The following is a 15,918-nucleotide window of genomic DNA, read 5'->3' on the forward strand; positions in this document are numbered from 1 at the left end:
TTTGATTCTATAATTTCGAACTGTGTAAGTAATTGTATGATTCTCGAATAGCAGGTAGGAAAGTAACAACAATTGATGTTGTCCCTTTGATTATAACATCAAATACTATGTAGTTGCAAAAGTTTGCATTGAAGTTTGGCAGCAAAACTATCCAGACATTTTTACCTGAAATTTACCTTGAAAACATCAAGCTTCAGAAAATTCACTTTTTTTCTCTTTTTCCATTCAAACTTCATTCTTTTTATCTCTTATTTTTACACCAAAGTAGGAAAGAAAAAAATGAAATAAGAATAAGAGACTCAAATAATGATAATCAAAGAAGTCAAAAAATAATTCATTTATGAAAAAGATTAAATATACCCTAAACTTTGCTACAAAAAAAATTAGTGTATGGGTATATTTTTTTATTTTAGTTTTTTACTTTCTCGAAAAAAATATACCCGTACGCGAAATTTTTTTAAAATTAAAATAAAATAAAAAAGTATTTTTTTACTTCTTTAAGATAAAAAAGTTATATGTGAGCCACTTTTTATAACAATAGATGTATATATGAGTTATTTGTGTAAAAGTAGAATATGTATGAGTCACTCTCAATAGCTTTCATAATGAAAGATACATCAATTCTAAATAACAAAATTTGAGAGATAAACGGGACCTTTTCGCTTTAAAACATTAATAGAAAAACAGTGTCTGAAGTAACTCGTTACATTCTTGTTTGCTAATTTAGGTACCGTATGTTGTTTCAATATGACTAATATGGAAGGAGTTCATGCTTTATTATATTTTAGAATATTGATTCAACTGTGAATAAAGATGACTTTTGGGACATTTTTACATTATAGTAACAAAAAAGAAAAGAATCGAGAAATAGAGAAAATTTAAGGCAATTCATAAAAGGAAGAAGGGTAAATTCAAATAGCAAAAATGAAAATAAATAAATAATAATAATAATAATAAAGTACAATTAAAAAATATGTGGTGTTTGTATTTTGGGACCATACTTATTTGTCTTGCTCTTTAGCAGAGTCAGGTGAAAAAAGAATAAGAATCTATAAAAATCGTAAAAACGTCAAAGTGATTAGAAATGCAATTATGGCACTCACGTGGCCTATTACAGTAAAAATTCTTGGCCCATAACTTGGGGGGCCACGGCCTATATTCAGTGAAATAAGTGGAGTATGAGAGAGTGGAGTGTACGCAGACTGCATCACTATCTCGAGAAGGTAGAAAAATTATTTTAGAAATAAAACGTGAGCAACTTCAGTTAGAAGTTCCGTTCAAGTGGAATGGTTGTTGGTACTCTCTTTCATATCCTCCTCTTGTTGGTGACTGACCTCTTCCTTTCTATTTAAAAGTGGAACAGAACTAGCAGCAGATAGTCATTCAGTTAGCTTGAAAAGGGACTCGTAGTTAGAAATCTCTTCCTCAACAACTATCTTTAGAATGTCCTATCTCTCTCTTCAACGCTTTAAAACGAACTATACCCTCGGTTCAAGTGCCTCAAATCCAAGTAAAGAAAGAACAAAAAACAATGAAGAAAGCATAACAATTAATAAAAAAGGTTAATGTAAAGTCTACAAGAAAGAAACAATAATAACAACAAAATAGTATGATAATAGAAATACGATACATAACAAAATACGTTAATCCTCCACTAACCTTCACTCCTACTAACCTTTTATCTAATACGGGTCTTTCATTCCTTCCTATCTAGGAGTCATGTCCTCGGTAATATGAAGTTACCCTAACACATGTCCTGTGTAATTACCTTCGGCCTACCTTTACCCCTCTATTTACCTCCTACAATCAGCCTCTTACACTTCCTCACTGGGGCGTCAAGGCATCTTTTTTGCACATGTCCAAATCATTTCAGTATTTTTTCTCTCAAGGGGACCCACAGCCTACTCTAATGATGATATGATATACTCTTGCCATAAATTTTGAAGTTAAAACTTGAAAACTTCCATTTATAAGTTGTCATTTTGAAATTATATTTGAACATGTAATTTACTTGAAAAAATATGAGTAAATTTCATGAATATAGTCTCATTAGACTAAATATTTTTCTTTAAAAAAGATTTTCAAAATCTATGATTAAACAGATATTTAAAGATAAATTTTCAAAATCTGATATAAAATTTATTATCAGTCACTAGCTTAAGTTACCTTGTAACTTGCAACAGCTAATATTTAGACATTATCATTAATCTGGAGGATTCAAAAAAACAATATCAAAACACTTAGTGATTTGAAAAAATTATTAATAAATAATATACTTTTTTAAAAATATTTTTTATTTATTAATCAAACACCAAAAAAAATAAAAAATCAAGAATAAATTCTCTATAAAAAAATCTTTGCAGTGGAAAATGTGGTTGCTCGCAACAATGATTGTATTGAAGTAGGTTTGTAAGGCATTTGTAGTTGGCCTTCATTTCACTAATTTGTAGGATTAGTTTGATATCTTTTTTTATATAAAAAAAAAAAGTAAAAAGTAAAAAATCAGACCAAATGATAGATAGCAGTACTATTTACTATTTCCTCCTAATATTATTATGGCACGAGATGGAATTGTTATTTTTACAGATCACAGTTGCATGTGGAAAAAGAAAAGGCAAGCATTAAAATGACGGCTATGAATATCTGTGGTTGTTTGCTTCATGTCCTTGGCACTCCAATTCAATTTGTGGGGAAGATCATCACCGCTGAAGCACCAGCAATTCGACAAGCACCGGAAAAAGTGTTACAAAATGGCTGATCAAAGGTTCATACACTATCACATACAAAGAATGTTGTATAAATGCTATAAAAATAAATGATAGTGTCGTGGGAGATAGCAACTGTTTGCGAGGATAGATGAAAATTGATGGATTCTTTCGAAGCAGTCAACTTTGTACATATCTCTCGCCTCATGGAATTCACTAGCTCATAATACATGTAAATTCTCTATGTTCCTTTTGTATCAGATATCTTCGGATTCTGATTTTTCAAGTTGGATTGTACAGAATGCGCAAGAATCTTACGGATATGTACAACATATTATGAAGTAATATATATAAGACAACTTTTCTCAATTTTTTTTTCCTATTTCCTATGTTTCATATTTATTGATCATTTTTCATTTACTAATTTCACCTCTTAAAAAGATTCTTAATAAATTTAAAAACAAATGTGAATACTTAAAAAAAAAGTTGCAAGGGTAATATAAAAAAAAATTAATGCTTTCTGTTTTAGTAAAATGAACAACTAATATAAGATAATTATTTTTAGCATAATGATCAACTAATATAGGACGGAAGAAATTCAATATTTTACCTTGATTAATGAAGAAAAAGATTCATGTAAAGTTGTAAACTCAATTCTTTCCAGAACTCTCTATTGTTAAACAAATTGTATTTTCCCTTTAAGACAATATAAGAAAAATTCAACAATGAAGATAACATAGGGAAGACAATGTTCATCATGGAAATAGTTCCATTTAATACCTATTTATGAGTTTTGGTGTGCAAATTAATTGTCGCTTCAGCCCCAACAACTATATTTATGGATTTTGTTGCCAATTTTTTTTTATTTCATTTCAATTTTCTTGTTTCCTTGATGTATTCATATAGTACTTCCTTTGTTTCATATTAGTTGAATTACTAAAATAATGCATACATATTAAGAAAATTATTTAAGGACTAAATTTGAATTATATTTTCCTCTATTATCCTTTTGTTTAATTAGCATCATAAAAATAATTAAATGTGAAATCATAAATATAAATAATCTTTTATTGGAGTATAATTTTGTAAATAGTGTATTTTACTCCTAGGAAATTACAAAACTTCATTAATGGAAAGGGTAAACATAGAAAAAAAATTAAATATTTATGTTAAACTTTGAACAATTCAACTATTTTGTACAATGAAAAAAACTCTAAAAATTCAGTTAATATGGAATAAAGAGAGTATTATTTTTGTGGTGTATGTGTGTTAAAATGAGAAAAGGAAAACTACCTATAAATTATAAGATATTGTTAATATAGTTAGCCTAGCTATAAATTTGAATTGAAAAACAGTATTTCTAAATTTAATTGTATTTGAACTTGAATTTTACTTTTAAAAAGTTAAAATTTTATGAATGAAAACAATTACTCCACTTGAAAAAAAACATACTCTTCAAATCAGTATCTCACCAATATTATCAAATACTCCACCTACCCCACAATAGAAAGTGGCAAAATCACACACTACTAAGAAATTATTATTATATCATTGAAATTTCTCATGTTAGGTTGTTATTTCAACATATCTTGATTGAACCATTTAAAAAAAATAGTAATGTTTTCACAAAAAAATCAGGAAGCTTTTCCATATTTCAAAAGGAATTTATTTTTCACCATATTTTTTCCCAGCAAATTGGTTTATTGAAAAAAAATCATACTTTATAACATAATTATTTTATTAATTTATGGTAGGAAAAACCTTTATTTTTATCTTTAGTAGTAAAGGTACAAAGAACTAATTATAAAAAAAAAAACTACAACAAGACCTAGTAGATTAAATAAGATTATTGGATGCCTAGTAGAGGCCTAGAGAGTGGAGGGAGGCCAATATATTTCAATTTGGTAGTCAAATTGTTCACCCATTGTTTACAACATTATTTAATCTCACCTAGATTAAGAGGACACAAGATTAAGGTACTTTGATTTTTGTGGCTTAAATTAATTAGTATTGGTTTTGTACCCTTCAAGTACAATAAACATTGACGTGGAGTCTTGAAACTCTCCATTATTTTTTTTCCCAAGTACCTTAATAATTGTGAATTTGAAAAGACTAAAATTGACCAACTGACATCCAATATTGGTTTATTGTTAGCAAGAATCTATTACATCAATTGTATTTTCCTTGTAGCTACTCTGCCCTTATGAAATTAAAACTCAATTAATTGCAAGTAACTATTTTTAAATATAAAAGATTTAAGATATATTAAAGAAAAATATCACATCAATTTGGGATGAAGAAGGTTACCTCTTGCCAACAAAAGCAAGGAGTTTGCCTTCTAATCGAGCTCATCATGTCGAACCTGCACTAAATTATTTTTACTGTGTGATTTATGAACTATTACATAAAAAAATATAATTTTACTCTATACGCATCCAAAAAATAACAATCATGAATTTTTCTTATTATAAAAAAACAATAAAAAATCGTTCTTTTATTAAATAAAATTGTAAATGCACGAATTCATGGAAACTTTATAGTACTAATTAGCCAAAAGCAAAATAGGGTCCAAATAGCTGATGCAAGCAATGGTTCGATCAAAAAGAGAAAGAGGATAACGAAGTGATGCCAGCATAGTTCCATCGTTATTCACAAAAAGAGGTGACCGGATTAGCTAAGATTTAAGATATATTAAAGAAAAAATAGAGAGTATGAACGATATTCTAGTGAGGTGAGAAAATTAAAAGAGGGATATTTATTTTGAATTTGTAGTGGTTTAGAGTATTTACTCAGACCTATAAGTATATATATAATTTCTTGATATAGTGATATCAGTTGCTCCTTTCGGTTCGTGATTTTTTTCCTTATTCAGAAGGATTTTCACGTAAAAATCTTGATATCATTATTGCTTTTTTTATTCTTGTGCATTAACCGTATTATTGTGTTTTATTTTTATTACTTTTAGTAAAACTAATGTTATTTTTATTGCGAACTTATTCCCAAAAACTTTTATTAAATATGGACATATATTATGCATTAATTCAAATTTATTCGAGCTTCAAATCAAGTATTGGATATAAAAAATAAAAAAAGTGATGTGTAGAATTTAACATTTTCTTCAATGTGACTCAACAACATTACTATTATCCTTTTATCTTCTGTATATTTCACAGAGGCCTATAGTTCTTCACTTCAGATGCATCTTCTTTTTTTTTATATATAAAAGAGAAAAGCCTTAATGCATTTGGTCTCGAGGCGGCCTCAGAATTTTTGTTTTATGAGTTTTAGATTTTTAAAAAACATAACTTATTAAAATTATTTATTTATATTAAGTAAAGTTTTTGATAAAATTTTGATCAAATCTACTGTTTTTTGTCAAAACTTTGACTCTATCCTTGATCGAAGACTCTAATATTAATCATTTTCAAATTTATTTTTTACTTCCTAAGCGCTTAAAAGAGAGTGCATTCAAATTCTTTGTCACATCAACTTTTAGGAGGATTGAGGCTATTAAATTATCATGTTCAGAAGATAATTAGGCTTAAGTCGAGTGTAACATTAACCAAAAAAAAAGAAAAGGAAATGAGTATATATTTATACAATAAAAAAACAATAGATAATGTGACAAAGGAGAAATAGATCAAAATTTCTTTGAACTGGACAAGTTTTATTTAATGCACATCTAAAAATTATCAAGTTCAGAAGATAATTAGGCTAACATAAAATTTAGATGTGCATTAAATAAAACTTGTCCAGTTCAAAGAAATTTTGATCTATTCCTCCTTTGTCACATTATCTATTGCTTTTTTTATTGTATAAATATATACTCATTTCCTTTTCTTTTTTTTTTTTGGTTAATGTTACACTCGACTTAATTACTTAATTTCACCTATGAATTGAATCGAGTTGTACTTTACAACTTCAACAGAGGGCCTATAATACTTTTTATATATTCAAATTTTAGTTTTAAAAAATAAAATTATTTTAATATAATTTAACTTTAATTAATCAAACTGACTTTAAAAAAAAAAAAAAAAAGCAAAAATGTGGCAAGTACTTAGAAACGGAGGGGCTAAAATGTGATGTGCGTCTTGACAAGCAATTAGTGTGTTTGAAACTGAAAAGAAACAAAAAAAAAACCACGTCTTTATCATTTAATGAAATGCTCAGCTCGTGAATGCACATCAAATCTTATTTTTTTTTTCACTAAACTTTTTGTATTAATCAACAAGTTAGAAGTGAACTAGTCCCTTTCCCCTATTTTTATTTATCCAGTATATTAAAAACAGTTATTTTTATCTATTTTATCTTTATTATTAAATATTATTCATTTCTCAACATTTATATGACTTATGATTTTCAAAAAATATGTGAGGAGAAAGTATTTACAAGATCCTAGACTAAATAGTAAATACAGCCTGTTATGTTAAGGGAAATCCATTCTAATTTCTAACACAAGCTATAAACTTTTGGCACATGAGATCTTTACCAACCTTCAACTCACTGTTAGTTTTTAGTTGAGAATTTACTGGATTAAAAGAATTGACACTTCCTGTTATACCCACTACCATATACAACCAACCAACCAATATAATGGATGTGACACTTTAACAGCAGCCTAATCCAACAAACATTTCTCAATCTTTAAACATAAGACAAGGAAAAAAATAAATCATCATTCTTCCTCTTCCCGTTACTTCTAATTTACCATAGATTAAAAGTTTACTTCAACAAACTCACCCTCTTCACTTACCTTAATCTCAAAAACAGTAAAAGGAGAGAATAGTTTGAGTCGATACGAAATTTAAAATTGTATAAAAAATATGGAATTGACTTCACAATAATTTTAAGATGAGACTTTCTCAACTTACTTCATTGACAATAACTAAAATTGTATTAAAAATATGGACTTGACTTCACAATAATTTTAAGATGAAACTTTCCCAACTTACTTGATTGACAACAACTAAACAAGAAGGATGTTTATCATAAGAAACAACTTGCATGTATCATGTACGACATTCAAAATTCTGCTAAATATAATATAATACTACTCTACTAGACTACTACGACTATTTTTGTACTAATATATATAACAAGAAGACTATATTATAATAAAAGAAAACCAGGAAAAAGGTACAAAGTGCTCACAAAATTCTCTAGTTTTTTCGGCTGCAGATTTATACTAAGGCCCCCAGACAGGGCCACATGTAGAGCACAACCATAAACAACAAGTTGGAGAAATGGCCATGGGCATTTCCCATGTGACCATAACTCATTTCTTTCCACATATACCCTTCATGTTCTTCCTAATTTACATCACAGAACATGCATTGGGGTTCTCATCACTAAACATTTGTGGAGGGTAAGGATTATACATCTCATGTGATGCTGCATATCTTTGAGGGTAAAGTTGGTAATTCTGCTGTGGGTAATAGTAGTAAAACTCATTCTTCTTCATTTCTAGTTTTGGGTCTTCTTGAACAGCAACCTCTTTATTACTTGCTGCAGCTTCTTCGGAAGTTGCAGCAACGGTGGCGGAGGCACCGTCTCCACCGCCACCCTCTTTCTTTTTCTCTCCTTCCTCTGCTTTTTTCGCGTCTTTTTCACCTTCCTCAGTTTTCTTCTCTTCTTTGGGTTTCTCCTCTTCTTTCTTTTCTGGTTCTACTTTCACTATAACTGCCCTTTTCCCTGTTCTCTTGCTTACATAATCCACCAGCTGTGTTGCCTCAAAAACCCCTTTTACTGTCACTTGTGAGCTCTTCAAGTCTGGCTCTGCATTCTCCACACCTTCAAAATAAAAAATCAAAATCAAAACTTAGATGGTGTTTTTGACAGATTCTAAATATTCCTCAATTAACAGAGTGTATTTGAATTTGAAGAGAATCTAAAGGAATGATTATATTATTCTAAATTAAAGACTGCAGGGATTGTAAAAGGGAGCAGAGAGAACATAGAATCCTTAAAATACTAATGTGCTAATTATAGAGATTTGAAAAAGGTAAAAAGAAAAAAGAATGATTTTTGTAAGCAAATAGAGTTGAAAAGTGTCAACAAAAGCATAATCAAAATAACAAAATTATACCTTTCATTTTCTGTATACGCCTTTTGATTTCTTGAGCACAAGCTTCACAATGCATGTGAACTTTCAGAACTACAGTAATCACTTGAGGCTGCAGAAAAAAAAAAGAAATATATCATTTATATATTTCATGAAATTACCTCAAAACAAACAAAACCAAGAAAGGAAAAAGACTAAAAGAGAGAAAAAAGTATCATAAAAAGCAACAAAACTCGCGTGAGAATCCAAAAAAAAGAGAGGGGAAAATAAAATTAATCAAATAAACCTCCTCTTTTTTCTCTTCGGGTTTAACGATTTCTTTCTCCTCCGGTTTCTTAGGCTCTTCCGCCGGCGGTTTTGGGATCGGAGACAGAAGCTCAACTTTACGGTGACTCTTTTTTTGCACTCTTTCAAGAACCTTCAATGGATCTGCTTTTTCCCCTTTCACCACCACTTTATGACTCTTACAATCCGTCATAACATCCTCAACTCCTACATAAACAAATAAATAATTCCCAATTTTTCAAACATCCCAAAACAGTCTGTTAAATCTTTAATTCAATATGTTTACCTTGAAATCCTTTAAGGGATTTACGCACTTTACGAGCACATCCTTCACAATGCATGTAGACTCTCAAGATAATCTCCTGAGGCGGTGGTGGAGGAGCCGGTGCTTGCTCTGTTTTCTTTTCCTCACCTTTTGGATCCTCCTCTTTCTTTTCTTCCTCTGTTTTCTTCACTTCTTCTTCAGCAGGTTTCTTCTCTTCCTAAAAAGAATCAAAAATAACAAACCCAAACCCAAAAATCAGAAATCTGAAGCAAAAAGAAGAAAAAGGAGAAGAAAGGGGAGAAAGCAAACCTCGCCCATTGATGTTTACTGGATGAGCTTAGGCACAGAGAGAGAGAGAGAAAGACTCAAACTCACAACTCAGAATTTTGTTTTGTTTCTCTCTTTTTTGTTTATTGGGAGTGTATAGTAGTGAATGTTATTCTCAAGAAAGGTTCATACAGTGATGAGCATACAGATTATCTACGAGGCACTCACTCACCAGTCACTCAGTTTATCCCACATCGATGCACAACTGGCGTGGCTTTTATATATAAAAGGGTTGGCACGTGCGAAGGACACTAACCTTATCGCTTACAGCGTTTCTATTTTCGTCTTCTTTATGTGCTGGTGGTTTACGTGGTCCTTTTTCTCACTACAACATTTACGTCATAGTATTACAGTAGCCCATAATAATAGTGGATTTTTATTTTTATTTTCTAGCTATATACTTGGTATTTTATTTGGAAAATAAAATAAAATTTTATGAGTGAATTTTAAAAAAATCAAAAATTAATTTGAATTAGTTTTTGAAAGTTTAAAAATATTTGAAGATTAGGTATTCAAAATTTTATGATTAAATAAATATTTAAAAATAAATTTTAAAAACGACTTTTCAAAATCTATGGTAAAATGTTAGTCTAAAGTATTGAATTATTATTTTTATATATTTTTTAGAGAAAGGGTTATATTTGACCTTATTATTTAAAATTGGATAACTCTTGACGATTTTTAACCATGTTATAAAAAAATAACATGAATGTTAAAATATTTTTTTTATGATCAACTCAATGTCGTAAGGTACAGACATAAATACATTTTGTTTAACTGTTCTAGCAAACACTAATTTCATAAAGGTCAATTCAAAAGGATTGAGAGATCGCTCACAAGTGTTTAAGAGTTTTGAGAGGAAATAAATTTTCAACTTAAATATAATTAAGTGATATTTGAGTATTCGACTTGATTCTTGCGGAGCAATATACAAAATTATAAGTTTGGGCTATAGTAAAAAAAAAAGTTGAATTGATAAACTTAAAGTATTTTTAAAAAAAGAATTTTAAACAAGTAAAATCCATTTATTTAGGTTGAGCTTGTGTTAATAATAAAGACAAATACGAAATTATTTACTTATATTGGGGAAAAGTAAATATTTTTAAATAATACTATAAAGATAATTTGCATTGTTTTCCTTATTTTAAAATAAAAATATATATGTGATTCATCAAATGGTACTAATTGGCACGGACATTAACACATTTGATACGTTTAAGATGCGGAAAAACGGAGTCAAATTCAATGGATGCGTCCTATTGATGACTTTAATTAAAATCGGAGAATTTTAATCATTTCATTACAATTTACATGAATTTATATAATTTCAAATAGGATTTCAGTGATTTCATTAAAGTAGTTAATATAATTATTCAATAGACTATAGTTGAGTTGAAGTAGGATTAGAGGTGGACCACTACATAGATTTCTTATATGTTTAGAAATCCTACTGTCTCATTCTATATGATAGTATTAGGCATTATCTTGAGTTAAAAATGTCATTTGACTCACATATTGTATTAATAGAATATTAAGTTCTATTTTCCTATTTCAAAATAATGTGACACTTTTTATTTTTCAAAATCTAAATTATATTAATTTCGATAGAAGTTTTAAAATGTATCATTTCATTGTAATGATATGAGAAAACTTGGATTTTGAAAACTTTTGTATGGTTATTAAATATCTAAATTTAATTTTAAAATATTAAATCAGTCTAATTCAATTTAGTTTTAAAATTAATTTAAAATTAAAATTTATGCAGATTTTTATAAATAAAGACTGATTTTAAATACAAAACATGAAATTCTGATTTCAAATCCCATGCCAAATATCTACTACAAATAGTATTTTTAATGTTTACTTCCCTTTTTTTTTTCCTTCCTTTTGAATTTCGTTCAAATTTTATAAACAAGTATTGATTTTAGATCAAAATTTGAAATTATGATTTCAAACCTCATATGAATTGGTATTTTGTTTCTTTCCCCTTTTGTTATCTACGTATCCTTAGTACTTAAATGTGTATCATACAAGTATGTTTTTGTGTGTATAAATATCGGAGTAGATTAAATGACTTGCCCCTATCAACTTTTCCATTTCGGGTAAAATATAAATGCGAATAACCCTGCAGATTTTATGTTATGTTTGTTTGCAATAAATTTTAAAGTGATGAAAAATAAATTACAATCACAAATAAAATATAAAGAAACAAAAATATTTTATTGATAAACAATGTGGTACAATTTTGTTCGTCCCTTGATTCTTCTCTCTGAATTTCTCCGTGATTCGAGGGTCGTTATTGACATATTACTCGAACTAAGATAATTTGGATTTGATCAACATCGTGATTCGAAGGCAGTTAGTGACATATTTCTCGAACTAGTCAGGATGATTTGAACTTGATCTCCATGAAAGGATTTATAAATCTTCTTGAAGTCTTTGATTATCAAGAAGAATTTGACATATTTTGATCTCTTTATAAATATTTTATGAATTTGTGAAATTTTTTAGATGCCTTTTCAAGTGAATATAATATCATTTATACAGGCATGAATTAGGGTTTAGAATATAATAGCTTTCAAGAAATTCTAACTTAAATATGACTATCTTGTTGAGTCCTACAAAATTTTGATGTCAATGTCACTTATATTTGGTGGTCCATATAGATTTTATTACAGTTAGTGACATTAATTTACACATTGGGAGGTACCTGCAAGCAAATTTATTTTGTAAATTTTAGGGGACCACTTAGACTCCATTAATTATTTGGTCCAAAAGTTTGTCAATTTTCTGAAACATTTATACTCTTCTCTTCTGGGATCCATAGGCATACTCAGATTAAAATTAATGCAACTATGTAATGGTTAATAATATATTGGAATCCATAGATCAAGGTATATGAAATTAACTCTATAGAATTACTATGTACAAAAAGTTAAATTGAATAACGTTACTTAGCAAAAGTTCTAGCTTTATATATCTTTTTTATAAAAAAAAAGTAAAATAAAATTAGGACATAATGATGATTAGAAATTTATGTTAACATAACACGTGTTAACAAGAGTATTATTGGAGACAATGCATGAGAATGATATGTTATTCGTTTTAAGCTTTATTCCTAACACAATGCTTAGACAGAATGAATTACGCAACCAAATGTATGTTAACAATTCACGCAACACAAGCATACTTATCTAGCTATTAATATATAAAGGGTCACTGTTAGGATCAAACGTTTATCGATAATCGTATTAAAAGTTATAACTTATAGTAATAGCGTTATTTTATTTCGTAACTAGCTCACCAAGCAAGTGTTATATGTTCAATAATGACTTCAATACTGGCCACACCAATTCTATATGGGCCTTGCTATAGGCAGGATGTTGACATTATCGAACAATCCCTCCCCACCCCCTTACTAAACACTTGCCTTGTGCAACATGTTTCTATTGATAATCGAACTCATGATACCACTTGTTAGTATCAAACAATTATCATTATGTTAAAAGTAATAGTTGATAACTAAAGCGCAAGTTTATTTTTTCACAAAACAAGTATCGCGTTGGATCATGACTCAAACTCAAACCCCCTGACCCCTTCATGATGAGCTTTGCCATAAGAAGAATACTGGCGTTACTAAACAGTAAGTAATTATGTACTTTTACTTTCTCAAAAAAGGATTTTTCCATGTTAGTTATTTCTACAAGCAATATCCTATTTTAGGATGAGGAGAGACTTGAAGAGGGTCAAACCTAAAGGTCATTTTCCATCATTGAACCAACCTAGTTATAAGCAAATGACTAACTAGTGTCTACTATATCGAAACATCAAACGTAAGCTTATGTAATGCTCTGTTCCATAATTTCTATTATATTTAGTCTTCATTAATGTTCTAATTTGCATTTGAGTTTAAGTCATATACATTATTGTTGGTATGAATACTATCCGTTACTCGAAAGATTATTTACATATAATTTTGCTAAATATATTTAATCTATAATCTTAAAAATAAAATAGATAGCATTATATAACATGGACTGGTGTGTCTTTCATATTATATTGGTAACGCCATGGAGCGATATGATGTGTATTTCAAATTAACTTTACTCATGATTATATTGGTATTTTAATTTATATCTAATCTATTTTATCATAGTAAAATAAATTTCTTAATTACTTGTGACCATCCATGAGGAAAAAAAAAGTAAAAAAAAATTACTCCACATATATGGTAATCCTTTCATCTCAATTTATGTGACACATTTCGAATTTTGAAATTCAAACAAATTTTTCTTTAACCGTAATTTTGTCATATATCTTTAAAATATTTTGAATTGTCAATTATATTATTGTGGCTTGTATATAGCACTTTTCATGTCATTTCCAAATATGTAAAATTTATTTCAAAAAATTTAAAGATTTCATATTCAAATATTTCATTAGTTAAAATTAAAATATTTGACTCTCGAAATTTGAATGGTTCCGGATGGAGTATGAAATAGAGAGATAGACGCATCTATGTCTTTGCCTTGCATTGGGAAGACATGAATATGACGGATAAAAGAAAACGTTTGTTGATTGCATGCATTGCTTCCATGCAAAATGTACGCCAATTAGGTATTATCTTCATATAAATCTCACGTCAAAAATTTGACCTTTAGCTATACTTTTTGCCTACAGCATGTATTGCCTTTTGCTGGTAAATTTTTGCACGTATGTTCACCATAAAGAGAGAGGAAAGAGATTTCTATTTTTATATTTTTTTAAAAAATATTTATATAAATAAATAATATATACATGTAGCACACAATAAGCAAAATAAATTGTGTTTCAGAATACATAAATTAACATTTTTAGCTTTGTCTGTAGGATGTTCATGTTCGCAAGGGTCAACTTGATCATCTTCCCTATAGATCTCAAATAAGAGAATTCTAGATGAGCCATTGAGTCTAACTATCGTCATATACGATTCACATTAAATTTGATCAACTGCTCAATCTGAGAGGTTACAGGTACTAGAGATTCTTTGACACTCAATCGAATTACTTTTTCAGATATGTACATCTATATATATATATATATATATATATGTCTTGAGATAGCCATCTCATGTTTTTCATTAAATAGGTAAGTCGCTCCCTGATGGTCGCTCTGCCAGGTTTGATCCGTTCTCTAGACACCTTTGATAATGTGTTATAATAATATCTTAGTTTATTGATATTATAACTGGATATATGAGATCATTTTCATTGGATCTATTAGACATAGAGCTTTGTGTTTTGTCAAATCATTCTTCCTTAATTGACCCATCATAATAAGCCAATAAGAATACAAATTAAATACCCCATACCTGTTTTCCTCTTTCGGTTGAAGCCTCTAGAAATTTAGTGACGTGGTTCTTCTTAGGATGCCAGGTGGCTATGACATGTCATGTCCCATTCAAAAATTTGATCATTGTCCAACGTAACATGACAAATAATTGGTCATTTATTTGTTTAATATAGTATTAACTAAACTCTTTCCGCTATAATTTATTTGTCTGATTTTAACTTGATAAGAGATTTTTAAAAAATAGAGATGATTTTTGAATCTTGTGATCTTAAATTAAAGATATATAGAATGTATCAAAATATTCTTAATTTTATAGTTTTAAACATATCATGTAAATATTAGAATTGAAGAGTTATCAAAAAAGGAAAGAAACATTCTTTTTCAAAAAGACTAATAAAAACAAGTAAGACCGACAAATTGAAACAGAGGAAGCAAAACACCTTTTTTATGACAAGTGAAATCCGCAACTAATATTATTTGGGTATGTATAGGGTAAATTAAATTCCCACTCCTATATAATAGCTCTTAAATAACACACGAAAAGTAACTCATAACTAGACAAGTCCAATGTTACAAGATTGATCCCGAAGGCATAGGGAGCACTTGATTTTTGATTATTTTTTTTTCCAAGAATATTATGAAGACCAAATTTTTAGTAATTTGGAGATTTTTCTTAGGGAATGGGGGCGGGCGTGGCAGGACGGGAGGGGGGAGGGGGTTGGGCTCAACCCACAATTTTTTTAAGTTACCTTTCTCCGCCTCGCATAATAATTTTTTTCATTTTTAATCCGCCCCGCCTCATATAGATACACAATGCATAAATCTGTTCCGCATAAATTTTTATTCTTTTTTTCTTTTTTAATTGAGTTTAATATTAAAAATAAAATTCATAATTTTTTTCATTTTACTCTAATTAACATCTCAACAACTAATTAATTGTTTCT

At 28.9% G+C, this 15,918-nt stretch overlaps 1 protein-coding gene across 1 annotated transcript; it reads right to left on the minus strand.

Moving 5' to 3' along the window:
* Positions 1 to 7,794: 7,794 nt before the first annotated feature.
* Positions 7,795 to 9,825, minus strand: LOC129896194 (heavy metal-associated isoprenylated plant protein 7-like). The gene is made up of 5 exons (XM_055972039.1): positions 9,626 to 9,825; positions 9,338 to 9,533; positions 9,053 to 9,258; positions 8,791 to 8,878; positions 7,795 to 8,495 (listed from the first exon to the last, which is right to left on the minus strand). The coding sequence occupies exons 1-5, from the start codon at positions 9,632 to 9,634 to the stop codon at positions 8,020 to 8,022; spliced, it is 975 nt and encodes a 324-aa protein (XP_055828014.1). The 5' UTR covers positions 9,635 to 9,825; the 3' UTR covers positions 7,795 to 8,019.
* Between the last annotated feature and the right edge of the window lie 6,093 nt (positions 9,826 to 15,918).

This window comes from Solanum dulcamara, chromosome 7, assembly GCF_947179165.1.
Source record: "Solanum dulcamara chromosome 7, daSolDulc1.2, whole genome shotgun sequence".
Lineage (NCBI taxonomy): Eukaryota > Viridiplantae > Streptophyta > Magnoliopsida > Solanales > Solanaceae > Solanum > Solanum dulcamara.

What these genes read in the sequence shown, in the direction of transcription:
- LOC129896194 (XM_055972039.1), bottom strand. An exon ending in ATCCCTTAAAGGATTTCAAG is followed by an intron (nt 9,259 to 9,337) that starts GTAAACATATTG and finishes TTGTTTATGTAG; the next exon opens with GAGTTGAGGATGTTATGACG. An exon ending in CCGAAGAGAAAAAAGAGGAG is followed by an intron (nt 8,879 to 9,052) that starts GTTTATTTGATT and finishes TTTTTTCTGCAG; the next exon opens with CCTCAAGTGATTACTGTAGT.